The 23,957-nt window shown below is 36.6% G+C and overlaps 3 protein-coding genes across 3 annotated transcripts; all 3 read right to left on the bottom strand.

Annotated features, from left to right (window-relative positions):
* Positions 1 to 841: 841 nt before the first annotated feature.
* Positions 842 to 3,026, bottom strand: or70a2 (odorant receptor, family 70, subfamily A, member 2). Its single transcript, NM_131741.2, is given in 2 exon segments — positions 842 to 2,702; positions 2,920 to 3,026. A coding segment is annotated over 1 exon segment (939 nt). The 5' UTR covers positions 2,696 to 2,702; positions 2,920 to 3,026; the 3' UTR covers positions 842 to 1,756.
* A 4,369-nt stretch (positions 3,027 to 7,395) lies between these two features.
* or70a12 (odorant receptor, family 70, subfamily A, member 12) lies at positions 7,396 to 9,263 on the bottom strand. The gene is given in 2 exon segments (NM_131742.2): positions 7,396 to 8,911; positions 9,145 to 9,263. A coding segment is annotated over 1 exon segment (939 nt). The 5' UTR covers positions 8,905 to 8,911; positions 9,145 to 9,263; the 3' UTR covers positions 7,396 to 7,965.
* Positions 9,264 to 15,212: 5,949 nt separating this feature from the next.
* On the bottom strand, positions 15,213 to 16,163 carry or70b1 (olfactory receptor, family 70, subfamily B, member 1). Its single transcript, NM_131083.1, is given in 1 exon segment — positions 15,213 to 16,163. A coding segment is annotated over 1 exon segment (951 nt).
* Between the last annotated feature and the right edge of the window lie 7,794 nt (positions 16,164 to 23,957).

Genomic DNA, 23,957 nt, shown 5'->3' with positions numbered 1-23,957 from the left:
AGAAAACGAGGGTTACGTAGTAATCGTTTCATTCTTGATGACACTGGTGATGGAAAAGTTTTTTCTGTTCTTGCAGACATCACAACTTACCTATTCAAGTTGAATCTGCAACTTTGATGTGACATGTAACATGTTGATGACCTTTTGGGCTGTTTGGTGTTTATCATTGCCACAATTATTTGTGAAATTTAAAGGCAAATATTTTATCTATTTCGTCGTTTCTATCAGGACGTCAGTATAAAATAATTTTTTGGAACGAAAAAAAAATGTTTATACAAAATACATTTGTAGAATAATATGCCTTTTATCTTTAAATACTTTTCATACATTAGCTAAGTTAAATAACTAGAAGAATGACTGTCAACAGTAATACTACTTGTGTTGCTCTTTGCTTAATTTATAATAAAAATGAAATATTTTACAGTTACAAATAGCTCTCTTATATTTAAACATTAGAGGCATACACTATTATAGTGTTACAGTTTTGCTCAGTGGCTTTGGTGCATTTCTCACAACACTCTTTACATTTGCACAACAGTTAATGCATTTATCAAAACAATTAGTACAGACTGCAAAACCTAGTTTGTAACCTGCAAAAGCGTGACATTTGCTTAAATTGGATAGCTCATTCCTCAAAAGCAAGTATTTAAGATGAAGTGTCCTGACACCATTGTTTATGAAGAAGATAGTCAAATGCCTTTATCATGTTTTCATTATGACACTTTATTCTGTTTTTTTTTCCAATGCAAAAAAAACATCTGATTTTGGTGACACTTCCTGAAAATGCCCAAGACAGCACTATATACTATTTACACAGCCATTTGAAAACTACCGTAAAGTTAGACATCACTGCATTTATTGAGGTATCCGAGTACAAGACACTGATATGTTTCACATTTTTACTGCATTTGCTCTTTGCAATTATAATTTATTCACAGCATTGTGCAAAAGGATAAATACACCCTTATTTACAACAAACATAAACTTCCTTTGAGTTGAGCTGTGCACAACTGTAAACAATATTGCAGTACATATTAAAACTGAACCTACAGCATACACAGGTCTGTAAATCATTCATGAAATTGTTCAATTTAGAAGACATTTTCAGGATTTATTTATTTATTTTTTTAATGTTTATAATTTTTTTGCGTGACAGATTTTGACAACTAGTTCAACATTTGTGGATGTAATGACTCAAGTACTGAAATAAGGACTATTAGTTTTATATGGGATGACTATTCAGCATTCACAAGTTTAGTTAATTTTGACTGACATGACATAAGCGAATTATAATGTTATAAACAGCAGAAACTTGTATGAAAGCAATTGATGCATGTCCAAAAGCATTCGCAATTTGTTGGAAGGAATGAGACACTGCTACTATGATGTGCACAAATGACTAATTGTTTTGAGAAAGGCATTAACTGTTGAGCAAATATAAATAGTGTTGTGAGAAACGCACCAAAGTGACTAAGAAAAACTGTAAATGTGCATTTAAAAGAAAAGGGATCTTGTGACAGAGTTTAACTTTTTTAATACACAATCAAAAATTAAACAAATGTGTGTTTTAAATTTCACAAAAAAAAAAACATTGATAAATGGGTGGCAACTTAATTACTTTACTGGAGTAATATTATACATTTATGCAGTTTATGCAATGCTATCTATAGTAAATTTCAGCATAAATATAAACTGATTAGTAATCACAGAAAGTGTAATTACAGAGTTCTACCATAAACATGTAAATAAAATAAAATCACTTTGCATTTATTTGATTTCTAAATAGTTTAAGAATCTTTTGTCTTATTTCCTTGGATTGTACACCATATATGATTGGATTCAAGGCTGGTGGAATAACATGAAGGATTATGGCAGCTAATTTCCTAGTTTCAGCATATACAGGAAAACGATGAAGTAATATTGTAACAGATCCAGAAATCAGCATGATTATATAAACAGTCAAGTGAGTGCTGCAGGTTTTGATGGCTTTGCTGTTTGTCGCTTTGTTTTTACTTTTGAAGCATATCAGTGCTATTCTGAGGTATGTCAATGCAACACACACTACTGAAGAGGTAAACAAAACAACAGTAAAGGTTAATCCATATACATTATTAACCACTGTATTTTCACAGGATAGTTTAAATAATGAAGGATTGTCACAAATGCTGCCTTGAATCACAGATCTGCAGTGGGAGAGACGCACACTGAGGCCGATCAATATTCCCACCAGCACAGCTGCAACAGCCCAGGCTGCTACCGAAAGTTTAACCACCATATTACTGGTCATTATAGCCGGGTATCGCAGTGGATTGCATATTGCCACATATCTGTCAAAGGCCATAATCATTATCACAGTGTGAGATGCTGTACCGTTCAAATGAGCAAAATAAGCTTGAACAACACACTCCACAAATGTGATATAGCGCTCAGAAGGCTCTATCAATAAATTCCTCAACACAGGCGGCACAAAGTCAGTTGTCCCTAAAATATCATTCAGCGTCAAGTTACAGAAAAGAACATACATAGGCTGATGTAAACATTTGTCTGCTGAAATCAGAACCATCATCCCAATGTTAGATACCATTATAAATGCATAAACCATCAAAAGAAGAATAAATGTAGGAAGGGTTGATTGAGATGTAACTTGCAGTCCCTCCACTAATAGTTTGCTGTACTGGAATGTCTGGTTGTCCATCTTTGACCTAAACAAAACACACAAATAAAGTGGCAGTTCTCAATAATGTGTACACATGTATAAATCTACCATATTTCACCTTGTTCTTTTCATTTTTTTTGTCATTACAATGAATTTTACTATGCGTTTGAAAGTGCTGCCAAGTTTTCTCAAGTAATTTTATACATGAAAAAGAACCTAAATGTGAGCATGTAAAATTAAATCACATTTAAAATTTACAATACCTGTATGATTTTTTTGAAGAGTAGTGCCTAAATGATTTGTGCATCTGTGACTTGACACTCGTCCTTGCGCAGTGTTATTTATTCTGTTTACTTAGTTATCATGACCTTCCTTCTCTGAATGTATTTAGTTTGCTTGGCTACTTTATATGCGAATTAAAAAAACAAAAACTTTTTGTCGACATACCCCAAGAGTCTGATTAGTGTACAACTGAGCATGTTTGATTGTTACAAACAGAGGGCCACAGGAAAAGTTGTGTCGTTGCCAAGTAAAAAAAAAAAACTCTGAAATTCAAGATATGGTGCAAAAAGTGACACTTTTGAATAAAAAAATGGTATTACATTTAGATAAGCTCAACTTTACCTCTTTTAACAGCTTTGTTTTTGTTATAAAATCCAGGTGAAAATGTTTTGTTAAGAGTATGGGCCTTATCATACACCCGGCGCAATGTGGCGCAAGGCGCGACGCAATTGTTATTTGCTACTTTCAGCTTGGCGCAAGAGTCGTTTTGAGGTGTTGGGCCACGCTGTTTAAATAGCAAATGCATTTATGTGCACATATGTGCGCCCATAGGCGTTCTGGTCTAAAAAAGCAGGCGTGTTTTGGCGGGCTGCTGGCGCGTTGCTATTTTGAGAAACTATAATAGTCTGTTCTTTAGACCAGAATAAAGCTGGTCTATTGTCTGGCTCAGAGTGCACCTGGCTTACACACTGTTTAATAGACCCAAGATGTAGAGCAATACACAAATATCTTTACAAATGAAAAAGATATAAAATATTAAGGATATATATAGGATAGGATTTAATAAGGATTTATATAGGATAGAAATATAAAGCAAAAAAATATTACAAAATATATCATTTTCTAGCCTGCATGAATTTAAAAACCACTGCCTTCATACTTTCTTCATCTCGGGAGGCTTTTTCAGTTCATTCAGTTTGCTTTTGTATAATGTTATCATTATTGGCAGTATTATTTATTATATCCATATTTATATTTGTTTTATTAAAGACAAGCTTAGATTTGTCCACCTGTCAGGTTTTAGGCCATATGGGGCACAGCATGTGTTTTAGGATATAACTCAGTTTTTTTAACACACTTCGTAATTATTGTTAATTTATTTGTTTGCTGGAAATTAGAACTGAATTTAGAAATAGTTTTGAAACAAATCTTTGCGCTTAACAAATGAAATTAATTATTTCTAGGCTAATTGATGTCTGTGCGTACAAGCTTTCCCTATCCACGAGAGAGAAAGTGAAACTAGATTATGAGATGCCTTATCTCTCATTCTCGCGGTAGATGCTCTTTAACTGTTTTCTTGCTAGTGAAATGCTCAGTTTTTTCCACCTACACAAACTTTACGTCATGTAAATAGCAAATGCGCTTATGGCGCGACGCAACTGGCTCTTAAAGGGAATTGGAGATGAGACTCTGATTGGTTTATTCTCAAAACACACCTATAACTCATTAAGAAAATAAACCCTTTTAGACCATGCGCCATGGCGCAAAGTGCATTTTTTCGTCCTTATATTAGCAAAAGTGGATTCTGACACGCCATGAAGTGTTTTCACCCTGCGCATTGTGCATGGATCGTCAAAATAGAGCCCTATGTGTGCAACAAGGGGATGGAAGATCAGTATGCTCACCAAGCAAAGAAAACACACACAAAAAAAAAAAAACACAGGGAGAGATTGAGAGCTCTGTATGTGTTGTACAGAATACATATTTACATCAGAGCTTCATCAGGGCTGTTTCAGTGGCAGTGAAAATTAATCAACAGGTTTGGCTTTTTTCAATCGCTGTGAGGATGGTGATGTGACCTTAAACAACTGAAAGAATCACGATGCAATCTATGGTGACGTGGTGTGACCAAGGATGACAAGTAACCGTTTGTTTTTGCTGAAGTGGGTCGGCAAAAAAGTTTTTTTTTTGTTTTTCTTTGAATCTGACCTATTTTATGTTTTCTATGTTAGAAATCATGAGTCGGAGCAAGCTAGCAGAAAGTTGTCTCTGAGTCTTGTGCATCTGACAGATTTGTTTTGAATGAATGTTGTGGTGTCAGAATGCATGGTACCTGGAGCTGAGTGACTGTCTGAATGAGCTTTTGATGAGAGACACCTTTTGGGGAACAAATGTTTTGTTGGGTGAGCTTTCTTGTCTTTGAACATGGCTGATCTAGTATTGATGTCCGATTGGACTTAAGCAGCAAAAAACGGGTTAACAGGTTCTTCAGTCTTGGGACAAACTTCATAATGGCACTACTGAGACAGAGTATCAGCCTTTTTGTTCCTGTAATGGAGACAATTGGTCTCTGTGAAAGAGAGGCATGCAAAAAAGAGTGCCCATGAAACTTTCCTGATTTTAATTCTTTGGGTAGAGGGGAAGTTTTCCAGTTGCTTGGGGTCTTTTTAAACAAGGAATTGAGGTTTAGCAACCATCAGTCAATGTCTACACTTTTTAAATGCTGCATTCATGAGCCCCTTTCACACAGTGATACCGGTAAATATCCGGAAAATTTCCGGAACGACTTTACCGGTATATTCAAAAAAAGCGCTGTTCACACAGGCGAGGACGTTACGGAAATTTTCCGGAAAAGAGCATTCACACATCTATTCCAAAATACCGGTAAATTCTGACATCATTCACCACAAATGAGCTTTAAACGGCTGCGCTTGTATTTGTAAACATTTGACTAAATTACAAACTCTGTGGATGATCAATATTGTGAACAACTTTCGCAGGATCACTTTCTGATGTCGAGATGTTCATAATATGTGCGTGTGCAGGCGCTCATAGGCTGTATCACAGGCACACGCAAAGCTTGAAGGTAAACAAACAACGGCTTATCATAAGCATCTCATCGATGATTATTTGCACAGTTGGCATTAAGAAGAACATATAAACGTGATCTGACTAACTTCTAGCAGCTAAATGTGTCTGGAAAAATATTCAAAGGCTTTTATCCTCACAAACCGCGCGGACGTAAATGCGTCTGACTGTTGTGATTGGCTAAAGCAGACGTCTCACGTCAGCACGTTCTAGACGTGCACGCGCTTATTACGGCAATCTTCCTTCTGCATTCACACAGCGCAGCATTCCGGCAAATTGCCGGTAATGTTACAACTTCTCTTTCCGGAAAAAAGCCAGAACGAATTTAACGGTATTTTCAAAAAGGACCTCTTCACACATACAACCTTTCCGGAAAATTGCCGGCAATTTTCCGGAAAGGTCTGTATGTGTGAAAGGGGCTATGGTTAGCAGCTCACAGTTGCCCTCATCATATTTCTGTTTGACAGTTTTATTTAGTAGTAAACAGATAGTTTAAGTGGTGAACCTTGCAGTTGTGAGAGAATTACTTCAATCCAGTGTTGGAAGCTCAGTTCCCACAACAAAGGGTCTTTCAGCATCTGGATGATAAAGGATTTAGAATTGTGAGAAACTATATTTGAGCACTAATTGATTTAAAGCACACTGACGAAGTGCATAAAACCAATTCTCAATCAACATCTACATTTTGGATAATTCTAAATTCTAAATCAACATCTATATTTTGCATAATCATAATAGGAGATAGAGTACATGGTTACCATTGTCATAGATCAGAGCTATAGTTCAGCATATTATTTTTTCTAGAGTTCACACTCAGTGGAGGAGTCAGGTGCCTGGCCCATTACGGTGTTTGCATGCCCACTTGGTCAGCCCGAGTTCTGGGTATAGGTACCTGCTATGCACAATCCCATATGCTTCACTGTCACGGTATAGTTCGCTCCTCTTAGGCGGGCCCGTGTCCTCCCGTCCCGCTAAGCATCAGTCATAAGTGTACTCTCCCCTTCTCAGGGTTAGTTCATATGTTAATGTCACCAGGTCTCCCCATTGGGCAGTAGGTGGCCTCCGCAGCGTTCTGCCCTATTGGCACTACACTTTAAAATTCCTAGAACTTATCAAGGTGTATTTTTTATGACTTCCCAAAAAAATCAAAAACCGTATTTAAGCGCTTCACATGTAAGCAAGATAAGTTAGGGCCAGGAGGCACGTTGGAGGTCTGCGTCTCTGGTGATGATGGTGCACTTACGCAGTTAGACTGGAAAACCTCTCACCAGTGATGTAGTAAGGTTCAATTGCTATGGCATTTTACATACATTTCCCCTATAGTGGAAGTTTTTCCACATAGCATTTTCATTCCCCCTCTAAGAGAACGAGGATTACGTAGTAAACGTTTCATTCTTGATGACACTGGTGATGGAAAAGTTCTTTCTGTTCTTGCAGACATCACAACTTACTTATTCAAGCTGAATCTGCAACTTTAATGTAACATGTAGCATGTTGATGACCTGTTTGGCTGTTTGGTGTTCATCATTGCCACAATTATTTATAATATTTAATGACAAATATTTAATCCATTTAGTTTTTTTTTTTCAGGATGTCAGTATAAAATATTTTCTTGGACCAAAACAAATATGTGTATACAAAATACATTTGTAGAATAATATGGTTTTTATCTTTAAATATGCAATACTTTTCATACAATAGCCAAGTTAAGTAACTAGAAGAATGACAAGTAACAGTAATACTATTTGTGTTACTCTTTGTATAACTTATATTATAATAAAAATTTAAAATAATAAAACAAATAACAGATGGCAATATCAATCAGCAGAAAATAAAAAAATAGAACAGTAAAAATAATTGGAAGCAGAGAACACTTCAACATTGTTTTTACAAAAAGTTGTACATGCTCTTATATTTAAACAGAGGCATACACTATTATAGTGTTAATTGCACATTTAATAGTGATCTTAAAAAGTGGTCTTACTTGTGACACTATTCTCCTTTTTAAATAAACAAACAAAATTAAATAAATGTGCAAATACATTGATAAATAGGAGGCAACTTAATTATTTTACTGAAGTAATATTAGAAATTTACACTGTATATGCAATACTAACTATAGTACATTTCAGTATATTTACTGCATAAATATAAACTGATTAGTAATCACAGAAAGTGTAATTACAGAGATCTACCATAAACATGCAAATATATTAAAATCACTTTGCATTTACTTGATTTCTAAATAGTTTAAGAATCTTTTGTCTTATTTCCTTGGACTGAATACCATATATGATTGGATTCAAGCCTGGTGGAATAACATGAAATATTATACCAGCTAATTTCCTAGTTTCAGCGTATGTAACAAAACGATGAAGAAAAATTGTAACAGATCCAGAAATCAGCATGATTATATAAACAGTCAAGTGAGTGCTGCAGGTCTTTACAGCTTTGCTGTTTGTTGCTTTGTTTTTACTTTTAAAGCATACCATTGCTATTTTGAGGTATGTCAATGCAACACACACTACTGAAGAGGTAAACAAAACAACAGTAAAAGTCAATCCATATACATTATTAACCACTGTATTTTCACAGGATAGTTTGAATAATGAGGCATTGTCACAAACGTTGCCTTGAATTACAGATCTGCAGTGGGAGAGACGCACACTGAGGCCGATCAATATTCCCACCAGCACGACTGCAACAGCCCAGGCTGCTACCGAAAGTTTAACCACCATATTACTGGTCATTATAGCCGGGTATCGCAGTGGATTGCATATTGCCACATATCTGTCAAAGGCCATAATCATTATCACAGTGTGAGATGCTGTACCGTTCAAATGTGTAAAATAAGCTTGAATAACACACTCCACAAATGTGATATAGCACTTAGATGGGTCTTTCAATAAGTTCTTCAGTACATGCGGCATAAAGACAGTTGTCCCTAAAACATCATTGAGTGTCAAGTTACAGAAAAGAACATACATAGGCTGGTGTAAACATTTGTCTGCTGAAATCTGAATCATCATCCCAATGTTAGATACCATTATAAATGCATAAACTATCAAAAGAAGAATAAATGTAGGAAGGGTTGATTGAGATGTAACTTGCAGCCCCTCCACTAATAGTATGCTGTACTGGAATGTCTGGTTGTCCATCCTTGACCTAACAAAACACACATATAAAGAGACAATTCTAAATAATTTGTACAAATGTATACATCTACCATATTATTGTATTTTTTGTTGCTTGAAACATTTTTACCATGCCTTTAAATCGTGCTGCCAAGTTTACCCAAATTATTTTATATTTTTTGCAAAAGAACCTACAAAAATTGAAGAAATTAACTTTATGAAATCAACTTTAAGAAATGAAATGACATTTAAAAGATGCAATACCTGATATGACTTTTCTGAACGAAGGATTGTTTCCTCTGTGACTTTACACCTGTTCTTGCTCAGTGTTATTTTTTTCTGTTTATGATGGTTTAGGTATTATGATCTTCTTGTCTCTGAATATATTTAGTTTGCATGGCTACTTTATATGCGAATAAAAAAACTTGTTGACATTCCCCATGAGTCTAATTAGTATACTACTGAGCATGCTTGCTTGATCCAACCAGAGGGCCACAAAAAGTTGTGATATTGCCAAGTGAAAAAGGGAAAACATGAAAAATTCAAGACAGGATGCAATAAGTGGCTTGTTACAAAATGATAGGGATTAGAATCGAACTATTACATTTTAAAATTCTGTAACATTATAAAAAATACATGCTGAGTGAATGATTGTTTAAACATCCATTTTTAGACTTTTACATTTTTTTTTCGAGACTGCTGCTGCTTTTAACATGGTAATAATTATCATGTGAAATGTTTTTCAAACTCAAATTGGTAGCATTTAACACTCAAAAAAGCACATAATCAGTACCTAAGGTTAACGTTGTCTAGTAGTTAATGCAGTTGTTCAGCCATAAGAAAAAGGCCTTATCATACACCCGGCGATCCAAACCACCAGTCAATAACAGGGCAAGAAGAAACTAAAGTGAAAGGCAACACTATTTGAATCCAGCAGGAGGCGCACAGCTGTCCAATCTGGCAGTCAATAAGGAGAACACAAGGCCGAAGTGAGAGTGCCCAGGCGGGATGCAAGGCGACCAGTGAGGGAACGAGAAGATTGCTGGTGGGCGGTATAGAGAGACTAAAGCAGGAAGTGTGGAGGGATGCGTCTGCCACGACTGAAAGCAGATAGCAGCAGGAGCGATCTGATGAAAGGATAAAAAAGGAAAAAGGTCCAAACAAAACAAATCAAAACTAGCACTGGAGTCTAAATGGTAACGAGACTGGACAGGACAAGATCTAAGGGACCACCAGGTGAGGTAAACATACACAAACGATCAGGTACAAGACAATGAGAATGAGAAGAATAAATAGGGAGACTAATAAGGATAATAATGAAATAATAATGATCTAATGAGTTAACTGACGAGTGGGTGGAGTGAGGCAGCGGAGCACATGGTGAGATGTTGAAACAATGCCATGTGCACCAAGAAAACACACACAAATGACTGACAACAGCATGCAGGTGACAGACCATGACAGTACCCCTCGCCTAGGAGCGCCACCTGGCGCCTCAGGGGAGGGGCTTACCCAGTCGCTGGTAAAGGTCCACGACCAACGCCCGATCCAGAACATGCCGAGCCGGAATCCAACTCCTCTCGTCAGGACCATAACTTGAACTTGAACAATTAACTCAAACAATAACCTTGAACAATGAACTTGGGTGTCAAATTACGTGAGGCCATCCTGAGAGGAAAGTCCTTGGTGGATAACCATACTGTACCTTCTGACCACAAACATATCGAGAAGGGGAAGTCCGATGACAGTGAGCTGCTGCTTTGGTTCATCTAAAAGTCTGGGCCAAGACCTCCTCAGCCCTCATCCAGGTATGACGGCACCGTTGGACATTGTGGGCATACTCCACCCACGAGAGCTGTTGGCTCCAGGAACTAGGATTCTGGAAGGTCAGGCAGCGGAGGGCTCTTTCGAGTTACTGGTTGGCTCGCTCACACTGCCTGTTGGTCTGAGGATGAAGGCCAGAAACGAAGTCCAGGGCCTGGTGTGATCAAGGACTAGAGGGGATGGGCAAAGGCTGGAGCAGACCAACGGGTGCTTTGTTAGATGTCTTGTTCTGTGCACATGTCAAGCAAGCCAACACAAACTGCCTGACATCCGGCCCCAGAGAATAAATATCGCTGGTGAATGGCAGCCAGTGATCTCCAAATTCCTGGGTGACAATCCAACCTCATGGCCTCATGGATTTATGGCCCCACTGGAGAACCTTGGAACGCAGCACATCCGGCACAAACAACCGACCCTCCTGACACCCCTCTGGTAACTCAATCCCTCGTCCGGCCTTTATTACCCGCTGCTCAATGCCCCAGGATAGGGACCAAACCACCACTACCTCAGGGAGGACGGACTCAACCGGGGTCTCCCCACTGGGGATCTCGAACAGCCGAGAGAGGGCATCAGGCTTGATATTCTTGGACCCTGGCCGGTATGAGAGGATGAAGTTAAACCGACCAAAAAGAGTGCCCAGTGAGCCTGGCGTGCGCTCAATCTCTTGGCCGAACGGATATACTCAAGGATCTTATGGTCCATCCAGAAGGGGTACGCTGCTCCCTCCAGGCAGTGACGCCACTCACCCAAAGCCAGCCTGACTGCCAACAGCTCCCTGTTACCAATGTCGCAATTGCGTTCTGCTGGGCTCATGCACCTTCCCATCTTTGGATAGCGCTGGGACAGGACCGCACCTACCCCAACATCAGAGGCATCTACCTCAACAATAAATTGTTGTTCCATAGAAATAACAGGAGCAGAGGTGAAACGGGACTTAAGAGCACCAAAGGCCTCCTGAGCTTGTGTATTCCACTTGAGTAATAACTTGGTGGAGGTGAGAGCCGGTAAGGGTGCAGCAATGTGACTGAAGTTCCTGATGAAACACCTATAAAAATTGGCAAAACCCAGGAAACGCTGCAGAGCCTTGTGGGTTTTGGGGACTGGCCATACGGCAACGGCTCTTACCTTATTAGGATCAGCTCGGATTCCCTCAGCCGAGATGACATACCCAAGGAACGCAACCGACCTAGTGTGGAACTCTCACTTCTCTGCCTTAACAAAGAGTTGATTCTCTAGTAGCCGTTGGAGGACCTGACACACATGCTGAGTGTGTTCCTGTAAAGAGGATGAGTAAATAGAGAGAATAATAAGGATAAGACTAGAGACAGGTGCAAATAATGAAATGATAATGATCTAATGAGTTAACTGACGAGTGGGTGGAGTGAGGCAGCGGAGCACAAGGGCAAGCTGTCAAAACAATGCCATGTGCACCAAGAAAACAAACACAAATGACTGTGACAACAACATGCAGGTGACAGAGCATGACACGCCCATAGGCGTTCTGATCTAAAAAAAAAAGGCGCATTGCTATTTTGAGAAACTATTAAAGATTTTTCAATAAACCAAAACAAAGCCGGTCTATAGTCTAGCGCAAAGTCGCGCCTCGCTTACACACTGCTGAAAACACACAAGATGTAGAGCAATATGCAAATATCTTTACATATGAAAAATAATTAAAATATTAAGCATATATATATATATATATATAGGATATAATAAGGACATATATAGGATATAAATATAAAGAATTAAAATATTACAAAACATATTATTTTCTAGCCTTCATAAATATGAAAAACACTGCTTTCATGCCTTCTTCATCTCAGGAGGCTTTTTCAGTTCATTCATTTTGCTTTTGCATAATGTTATTATTATTAGCAGTATTATTTATTATATCCATATTTATATTTGTTTTATTAAAAACAAGCTTAGATTTGCCCACCTGCAGGTTTTAGACCATATGGGGCACAGCATGTTTATTGGTCATTTATTTGTTTGCTGAAAATTAGAACTGAATTTTGAAATAGTTTTTAAAACAAACATTTGCTTTTAAAAAATGAAATTAATTATTTATAGGCTAATTGATGTCTGTGCGTACAAGGTTTCCATGTCCACGAGAGCGAAAGTGAAAGTTAATAATTTATCTCTCATTCTCGCTCTGCAGATGCTCTGTTAACTGTTTTCTTTTTAGTGAAATGCTTAATTTTTCCACTTCCACTTACTTTACGTCATGTAAATAGCAAATGTGCCATGGCGCGACGCAACTGCCTCTTAAAGGGATTGGGAGATGAGAATCTGATTGGTTTATTCTTAAAACACACATACAGTATAACTCATTGAAAAAATAAACTTTTAGACCATGCGCCAAGGCGCAAAGCGGATTTTTCCGTCCTTATATTAGCAAAATCAGATTCTGACACGCCCTGATTGCGTTTGCGCCCCGCGCTTTGCGCATGGATTGTCAAAATAGAGCCGATAGAAACTCTTTCGAAAATAGAAATTTCAGTTTATGGTTTAAACTAAAACTCCTTTAACGTGTAAAATATTGATTTTGTCACATGGCGTCATGGGTTGTTAGGACACAGTGTTTAGCAACTTGCATTTACGTGGAGTCATCAGAGAAGGGGCCAGGTGAAAAAGTGTTTCAATTTTGAACTGCAATACCTTATTCAACCACTGGGTGTCGATCTTACATATTGCAACTTTTAAGGAAAGCAATGTGGAAGTATGTTTTGATATTTTTGTTTTTTTAAAAATAAGATTAATAAGATAAGGCTTTAATTTGTAATGCAATACTTTTAAAGTAAAATTACTTAACACAAGTATCAACAGTTTGAACACAGCTTAAAGCAAGTGGCTGGTGTTGGACCATCAGGTTATACACTAATTACTGTATGTACCTTTCTAGTGTTTGACCATATAGCCAATCTCAGGCATGTCTTATCACGGTTGCACGGTTTGTGCGCTTTCCGGATTGTCTGTTTGGTCACGTGGGTTTGTTTTGTTTTGGTTGTCCATGTGTATTTATTATGGTCACGTGCTATGACGGTACTCAGTTGTTTTGATTAGCTCGCCAGCTGAGGCTTATTATCATGCCTATATCTGGGCGACGCTTCTATGTTTCTTTCAGTTCGTTGTGTTTGCTCATTGTGTTTGTCTGTGCTCAGAACTGTGAGGAGTGGCTCCCGGACCCGATCAGTCTGTCTGTTTCCAGTGCACTTCAGCCCTTTACTCCTAGTGAACCCACACTATTTCCATGTCCTATCTGGCTTATTCTGACTGTGTCAAATAAACTTTTACTTGCATTTTGGATCCTACTCTGAATCTTTATTACTGTGACATGTCTGTTGAAATTTACGTCTAGAGTTTTGAAGTCCCCTGTGTCAGTTTTCTTACTGGTTTTGTGAGAATATTCATACTGATTTGTGCAACACCAGAGGTTTCTGGTGGTGGTGTGTTGTTTTATGTGAATACATGCCCAAAGGGAACTAACACAGCAAAATCCTCTCCGTAAAATTTACTCAGTTTAGAAAATATTTGCTCCCTCTCTGAATTGAGTTAATGTTACTCAGGTTATTGAGACAATAAAAAGATTAATTAGGTGATGATTGACTGACGAAGAACACCTGCTGTTATTAAGCAGAAACAGAAGAGAAACACAAAACTACTGTACTACTGACTTCAGTCACAGCCTTAAATGTAATACATCGAATTTCTCAAAATCTCAGCAGAAGATCAACTCGATCAATAAGCAACTCCACAAACAGCAGCTTTACTTATTACTAACCTGTGTGCCTTATTACAAAGAGGGACCAAATACTTTCTGAGCTGAGTAAATTTTACTCAGAGGAAATTGCTGTGTACATCTTTATGAATGTTTCTGTGGCATTTTATTTTTAAATATTCATGTTTTTGTACAATCCCATATTTATCTTTTTGTAAATCCTGTAATCTCTATAACAATGTGAACCTTCATTATATATATATATATATATATATATATATATATATATATATATATATATATATATATAAACCTATATATATATATATATATATATATATATATATATATATATATATATATATATATATAAACCTATATATATATATATATATATATATATATATATATATATATATATATATATATATATGTATGTATATGTTTTTTTTTTACTTTAAAACACTCCATGAAACTCTACATTTTTAGCAGTTATACATTTATTGAGTGAAAGGGATCAAAGGTATATTTAAAATGCACTTCAACATTAATCTGGTACTGTGTTCACATCTGTATTTTGAACGTTTGTTCATTTTTCTGATCCTAAAAATACAGGAAAATACAAAGCAGCAATATGAGATCCAATATTGTTAAACAATTCCCAATACAAATACAGAAAAAAATGTTTCAAGTTTGTGACACATTAGTTTAAGCACATCAACAGTTAATTGTGAACCTGTCTTAAAGAACATATTACAATGCTATCCATTTCAAAGTTTTATTTTCAAACATCTTTCACAGCTCTACGCTTTTTAAAGCTCAACACCTGTATCAGAACATGTCTAACTTCAGAGCTCTGTACGCCATAAATGATTGGATTCAAAATGCTTGGAATGATATGAAACAGCAGGGAAGCAATTTTCCTGTAATCTGAATATGCAGGAAAGCGATGTAACACTATAATAATTAAGCCACTGATGAGCATAATCAGATAGAGAGACAAATGAGTGCTGCAGGTTTTGAGTGCACGGCTGTTTAACATTTTACTCTTGGTTACTAAGCAAACAGCAGTTATTTTAATGTATGTAACGGCAATACTTCCCATAGAGGAGCCAAACAGCAGCACTGTGTATATCAGTCCATACAAGTTATTGATAGTCACATCCTCACAAGATAACTTGAACAAAGATGCATTGTCACAAAAAGGATTTGATATAAACGTTCTGCAGCGGCTCAGCCTCAAAGTAAGGCCTATCAAGATGCTGATGAACAGTAGTGCTATACCCCAGGCTAAAGCCGATAGTGTGATCACTGTTTTGTTTGTCATTATAGTTTGGTAGCGGAGTGGATTGCATATGGCCACATATCTGTCAATAGCCATGATTATTAGTATGGTGTGGGAGGTTGTGCCATACGTGTGTGTAGAGAATGCCTGAACAACACACTCAACATAGCTGGTATAGCGCTGAGATGGTGATTTTAAAATGTCCATAAGCAGTCGAGGAACCATGATGGAATTTCCAAGAATGTCATTTATGGGCAAGTTACAGAAGAGCATGTACATGGGTTCATGCAGGCTCCTATGTGTTGTTATGACAATAAAAATCCCAATGTTGAGCACCATAATTGCCACATAGAAAAGCAGAAAGAATACAAAAACTGGATACGTGGCTTCTTCAGATACCCTTAGTCCTTCTAGCTGCAAAATGATGCTGTTGAATGTGTAATTCTCCATTCAAAATGTTTTACGTTGATTATGAAGAGATTTTGAGAAAAAATCTCCTTGAGGAAATCTCAATCGCCAGTGAGCAAATTTCAAAATCCTCAAGGATTTGCTCAGAGCTGGATAGTTAAACGCAGCATATTATGCAAATAAAAATGAGTTTAATGCACAGATGATAAACAAATCCTAAGAACATAATAAACGGGAAATAAATGTATAGTAAATAGAAAAAAAAATGATGTACTTATTAAGCGCCTCTCTCCCAAGATGGTTTCAGTCAAATGAAGAATGAAGATGATAGCTAAATCCAGCTGTAGCAGACTGGCTGTGGGCTTCTTTTATAATCCATCACCTTATAGAATATGCAAATATAGCCGAATACATCAGTGACAAACCTTGATGTCAGTGGGAAAAAGTTAAGAAAAAAAAATTATATATGAAACATCCACCTGCTATACATAAATAAATAAATAAATAAATAAATAAATAAATAAATATATATATATATATATATATATATATATATATATATATATATATATATATATATATATATATATATATACATACATTTCTATGTAATATGATGTAAACTTCTTACAAAATGTTTGATTTGTACAACATGACCTCCATATTGGTGCATCTATAATTAGGAAACATTTAAAGGTCACTATTTACTCACCCTCAATTGATTCATAACCTTTATGAGTTGTTTTACTCTAACACCTGACAATGTTATTAGGACATTGGGTAAGTCAGTTTTAGGTAAACTATCCCTTAAATAAGCCAATTGCATTGCCACTCACTCTCTCAATCTTAATCTTGCTGTGTTAATTAAATTAAGATATTTTGGTCTGTGTATTAAAACGTAGTTTAAATTCTTGATTGTAACTGATATGTCCTTAGTGAGGTAAGTGTACTGAGAAATCATACTCAAGCAAAACCATTACTTTCTAAAAAATATAGTGCACCATAGTTCAAAGTACAGTAGACTGATCTGTTCTAATTACTACTCAGAGTAAAATGTAGCCCTTCTAAAAAATGGATTTTGTGAGATTTATTTTTGTGTAATTATATTATGTAAACTTTTCATTTGTGGTTGTGTCAACTGCCGAGAAATGAGAAATAATAAGAAATACTGCATGAGATGCGCATGTGCAGTATAATGTTGGGGCAGTAAAAAATGCATGGATGTTTGAGGCTTGTATGTCATAGCAAGCTGTGGATAAGCTTTTCCAAGCTTTTTTTTTCTAAGCTTTTCACTCATCATAGCACACGTGCTGCTTATTATGTAACAATAAAAGTGATTTGATTTGATAAAATGAAAAAAAAAATGTTAATGTAATGTATCAGTGTTATACATCTATTTATTCCTGCATCATTCTTGCAGAATCAAAGAGATGGGAGATGAAGGTTCACAGCCCCTCTTTCATTATTATACTGTGAAAATAGATCCACCTTAGACCCTGCTAATCAAAAATGTAGCTTACATCAGTGTCATTTCATGTTAAGGGTGTTTCTAAAAATGTAAGTTAAATTAGGTTGTCATTTATACTCTTCAAATCTGAAATTAGTTTCATGTGAAGACACATTACATTAATATATAAACTTATACGTTAACAGAAAGCTGCTGCGTTTATATGTGGAGTGAAATCTGTGTAAACTAACTCTAATTTCGTCTAACAAGATAACAGTGTCCAGGTGGCACCAAACAAGCTCATGTAGAACTGAGAGAATACATATTTGTGCATGTAGTTAATCTAACATTTTAGTGCAATTAGTAATTGTTTAAGGTCATTTGGTGATTTTGGTCATCTTCTCATCTTATCATCATCCTGTGACGCTTCAGGGACAGAGGAGTCCTGTGTTCTCCTGCCTCCGGCGCCTAGACAACAGCCCTGCACAAGATGTTTGGCCAGAGGAGAATTGGTCATGCCCAACTGAGCCTGGTTTCTTTTTAGATTTTTTAATTCTACACTTTCGCTAATTGGTGAAGTCTTTTCCTCACTGCTGTCGCCACTGGCTTGCATGGTTTTGACCTGTAGAGCTGCGCATCAATGGATTTTCTCTTTAGTGTTTTGACTCTCAGCAATGAATTTTAAACCACACTGAGCTAAGCTAAACTGAACTGAACTTAAACTCTGAAAACTGAACTGACACTGTTCTAATTTACTATGATCTTCTATATCAAGCTGTTTTGACACAATCTATATTGTAAAAGCACTATAGAATTAAAGGTCAATTAAATGTAATTAAATCGTTAGTGACACACAGTCTAATCAGTCTCTTTTTGCATCTTCTCTGACACTTCTAAAAGGTGCCAAACAACGAAAATGTGGATACAACTAGACATAGTATAATAGTAAGAGATCAGTATATGGAATTGTACATATCATGAGTCTCAGTCACTTACGTTTCCTTGTTAAGATGTAAATTTCATAAGTGTAAAACCCCATTAGACATTGGGCCAATCAGAAACTACAAACAAACTATAAACAACTCATGAGCCACGCCCTCATCATTTGCATGTAGACCTACTTCAGGTCCTTCATCTGGACCTGACGAGAAGCTGACGTCATCAAGAGAACACATAATCATATGTAGCTGGAATCATTAATATGCAACAACATTTTCTAGTGAGAAAACAATGATAGTTTCCCTCCCTTGGTATTTTACAGCTATTTAACTTGAAAATAGAACTGCAGATTGTTGACTGTGTCATTGAGCAACAACTCCACAAGATGTGCAAACTTGCGCCAAGACACAAAATGCAAGATTTACAGATTATACATTTATTCAGCTCCACTACGAAGAAACATAAGGTATGCCTAATTGTATTTTTTATAATTTATCATGTTTATTGTAAAACTTGAAGCACATGTATCAACAAACATGTGTAGCCATGTCAAATCATTCATTCATTCATTTTCTTCTTCAGCTTAGTCTCTTTATTAATCTGGGGTCACCACAGCGGAATAAACCGCCAACTTATCCAGCATATGTTTTACGCAGCAGATGCCCTCCCAGCTGCAACCCATCTCTGGGAAACATCCACACACTCATTCACACTCAAACACTTCAGACAATTTAGCCGACCCAACTTACTTGCACCACATGTGTTCGGACTGTGGGGGAAACCCGAACACCCGGGGGAAACCCACGCGAACACGGGGAGAACATGCAAACTTCAAACAGAAACGCCAACTGACCCAGCCGAGGCTTGAACCATCGACCCTCTTGCTGTGAGGCCACCACGTCGCCCGCCATGTCAAATCACTCCGCTTAATTGTCATCTGTTCATGCAGATGATATTAAGTCCTGATTGTGTTTTCTTTGACATTATAGCTTAAAATAAAACACACTAGATCTCTATCAGTCTATCTTGTGATCAAAATAGTTTAATGTTACTCTAATATTCTAGTTTACATTTGTTCGTGTTCAGTACATCATGCTCTGTGTGTGAAAGAGAGAGAACTGCATGTCACAGCAGTGCTCATTAATATTCATGACAATCCATGTATGGTCAATTATAGACCTTCTGATTCTAGAGCGATTTTTTTTGAAGTAATAAATGAGCATATAAAACAATTTCTGGAGACTTTTTTTTAACTTACTAAAGCTTTAAAACTCCTATGCAGGTATCAGAGAACAACCTAAGTTATTAAACCAATGCAGTATATGGCACAATTAATGCTTCCACAGTTTGCATGTTTGCTGCAGTTTTGAAGCGTAGTTTTAGTAGTTAAAGCATTTCACTCTTTGTAATAATTACTTCACACCACAATAGTATATACAAATGCTATAAACTGTCAAGACCATAATTTGCCCCCCCCCCCCCTTATCTTATGTAAGAAAAATACATATATACATTAGCAGCAAATGCATCAGCAAACAGTTCAGCTTATTAAATTTAATAGCTATTATAATGAAATGGAATCAAGCTATAAATCTCATTAGCCGTTTTTCCACTGTATAACATACACATTCTGATTAAAGAGTAACGAATGAATCTCTCATTTATAAATATATATATTTTTTGATGACATTAAATAAGAGGTGTCACTTTAAAAATGCACACATCAAACGTTATAATGAAGGCATTTGACTGCTTTACTTACTTTTTATGCTCATTTAAGACGAAATTAGTTGTATTTGGAAAAAAAACTACCAAGATCGACATCCTTATATGTTATTATTATTAATTATGCTTGTTTGTCTGATTAAACACGCACCCAAAAGCCAGATTTTCTCTCCGCTTCAAATTGCGTGTACAGAATCCGTTTAGGAAACAGCCTCTGTTTATCACTATGGAGCGCGTCAGCTGACAGTCATGCACCATTATATGACTGTTTTGAGGATTGTATAGGCACCTGTAATCAAAAGGAAAGGCAATCGCGCCGTTTTTAATGCTTATTTATAAGTGTTTTCATTCCTAAACAAAGCGAAAGCACAGAAGACTCACGTTTTAGAGCAAGAGGTGACCCCTGGTGGTTCGGCGGTATGGGTTGCGTATAGGGAGGATAGGCTGTTCAGAGAAAGACTGAGAATACCGGAGAAATACTTGAAAATACCTTTACAGGATGATAGCGGGATAGAACAGTAAAATACGGGAGAAAATGGGAGGGTTGACAGGTATGATTTGAATACTCAGAACTGGTTAAAACTATACCACCAGTGTTTCAAGGTGGAGTAGTGTTCACAGAGAGCTTACTGCTGCGAGTTAAAACTGACCCCACAAAACTTGACTTTCTCATTTGACCTTTACGGCAAAGGAACATGCACCAACAAAAAAAAGACATGTTGAAAATTAAGAGTCAGTTGCTGAAGCAACAAATTTACAGTTCTTGGCAAGCTTCAGAGAACATTTTCTGTGTTCCAGCAATCTCTGCTTAGGTTGAGATTTGTGTGACCTCACTGAGAAAACATGCCTCCACAGCTCCTGTTCTCTTCACTCTAGTTCAGATGTTACAAAGATAACTGCTTGATGTGTTTACATTCCCAACAACTTTATTTACAATTACACCCCAAAATAATGACTCATTATTTAAATATTAACCTTTATATAAAGGTGATTTTGCACTGTATGTGGCGCAGATCATTTTGGCTAATTTTTGGGGGCTTTTCCACTACATTATGTTCAGAGCAATCCATATTGTTTCCAAAACGCAAGATACACACACTGCTGATCACCAACTGGTCTAAGAGTCTCTACCTGTCTTAGAACCAGTGTCACTACCAGCATCATTGGATTTGCAACATGGGGCACCACATAGAACGTATTGGATTTATGCTGTGGGTTAGTTTATAATAATGCAGGAAAATTGTGAAAATGTCGAGCAAGATAGCAAAAAAATGTTAGTTTTGACTTGTTTACGAATAAGCCGTTTAAGCTCCATTCATGTGCACCTAAACATTTTGGCAAACTTGCCATCATCAGGGTAAAGAAGTTTTCAAGTAATCCAAAACATGTACAGTTGGTGAACACAAGTGCTGTTCTTTAAAAAAGAATTAGCCATGTCAATAAAGAGTTTTTAACTTTTTCACTTATTTTTCGGGTGCCTTGGACTGATTATTTTTTAATACCATTAAAAATCCCTTATCCAAAGAGCACTGACATATGAATTACACCTGAACTCATTTTTGGAAGACATTTAAAGTGTTTAAACAACTGTACATGAAACACTGACACAACCATGGTTTCTGCCATTCTTTTCCACCTTTCAGATGCCATGCAGTTTCAAATACATTAGAGCCAATAATATTAATCTCTTTAACATTCATTCAAAATATAAAGTCCCAGGAGTCTTGCCTTTAGTAGCCTTTAATTGTCTGAGCCCTTGCAAATTTTGGCTGTTTTGTCTTTGGGCATTAGCAGTGGCCTACCTCATTGGTGATGGCCATGCATGCCACTCCAGTGCATTGTATGGGTGTCAAAGGAAATAATCTAATCCAAACTAATTTGATTTTCCAATGGTTAAGCCAACTATGCTGAACCTGAATCACAAAATGTTCTTGACAAGATGTTAACTTCAGTGCACAGCCTATACACGCCCCAGCAAGTTTCTCACAAGTCTATTTTTATTACTTTGGTGGTACAAAAGCTTTGCTGATTTTTTATAAGTTTGATCTTTTTGGGCAGATAAATTATTGGTGACACTTTGTTTTTTTTTTTTTTTTAGATTAAATAAATTAAATAGATTAAATTCTTTCATATTTAGCCCTACACAGAATGCATACCTCTCAGTGGATGCTTCTGTTGTGGTCATGCTTAAAATAAATGAGCAATTAATTAGAAAAGCACTGGGATTTTTATAATAGCCCTTTGTGCATCCCTCACACCACCAATGACCAAACTATAATTGAATTACAGTGTTGAAGGAACTATAGTGCAGTTGGACTGCTAATCTCATGAAAGGCTTCTCATCAGATATGATTATGGGTTTATGTGTTTTTCTAAATTCGACTTTTTAGACCACTTTAATACAAAGAAAATGTTTATTTTTTGTACAATTTTAGTTATTGTACTTATTAATTCTCCAATGTTGATCTGTCTTGATATTACTTATTATTATGCTAGTTTAACATTATTTGACTGTACTGATATAAAGATGTTGGAGAAGTTTCTTACAGAGGCCCATATTCTGCTGTTGCGTAATTTGTTTGGAAACTGATTGAGCTGTTTTGGACATGGAAGAATAATGATCTGTCCCAGTTTGAATTAGAGCCATGAGGGCTCTAGAATGTCTCGGGACTCATTATCAGCTCGCTTCATTAGCAGATGTGTCTGATAAACATTTATCAGCTTGTCAATTAGCTCCCAGGGGGTTAATTATTATTTGGCATTTAAATGTGTCATTTAAAAGCAAACCATTTTGGAACTCATTAATGAAGATGCAACAGTTTCAATGTCCCTCTGTGAATAGAATACCACTTGTGTCTAATTAAGATCTAATCATCTTCTGATTCAACAATGTACTCTGAAATGTGGACAATAACAATTGGGTCAGAGTGATGTAATATTGGTCCTGAAGGGGCAACAATTACTTTGTATCAACAAACATGGTTTACGACATGAATCTTTGAAAAACAAACATGCTCAAGTCCATAAGGATATCAGCTGTCAGAGCACATCTCCTGACATTTTAGAGTTATTAAACTCATTTGAACTCTTCAGATCTGAGGTTCACATTATATGATGACATATGCTCATTTATAATACAGTACATTTCAAAAGTTTTATTTATTGATTTATTTTATTCAGTATGAACATGTTAAAATAATTAAAAGTGACAGTTAAAACGTGTAAATCTATAAAATGTATTACATTTCCACAAAAATAGTTATTTAGCATGAATGTTTTCATTCAATTACTTTCTTTTCAGCTCAGTCCCTTTATTAATCAGGGGTTGCCACAGTGGAATTACTGCCCTTCCAGCTGCAACCCATCTCTGGGGAACATCTATACACTCTCATTCACACTCATTCATTACGGACAATTTAAGCCAACCAAATTCACCTGTACCACATGTCTTTGGACTGTGGGGAAACCAGAGCACCCGGAGGAAACCCATGCGAACACTGTGAGAACATGCAAACTCCACTCAGAAACACCAGCTGACCCAGGCGAGGCTCGAACCAGCACCCTTCTTGCTGTGAGACGACAGCACTACCCACTGCGCCACTACCAATGTTTTCGTTATTAATGATAATAATTATTAATCCTTATTAGCCATATCAATTCATATTTTGACTATTAAATTAATTAGCAAATTTAAAGGATTGCAAATCATTTTGTGGCATTTTTTT

Source organism: Danio rerio, chromosome 21 (genome assembly GCF_052040795.2).
Source record: "Danio rerio strain M-AB ecotype USA chromosome 21, GRCz13ab, whole genome shotgun sequence".
Classification (NCBI taxonomy): domain Eukaryota; kingdom Metazoa; phylum Chordata; class Actinopteri; order Cypriniformes; family Danionidae; genus Danio; species Danio rerio.
The sequence above is the reverse complement of the archived record's forward strand: the minus strand, read 5'-3'. Positions and strand labels throughout refer to the sequence as shown.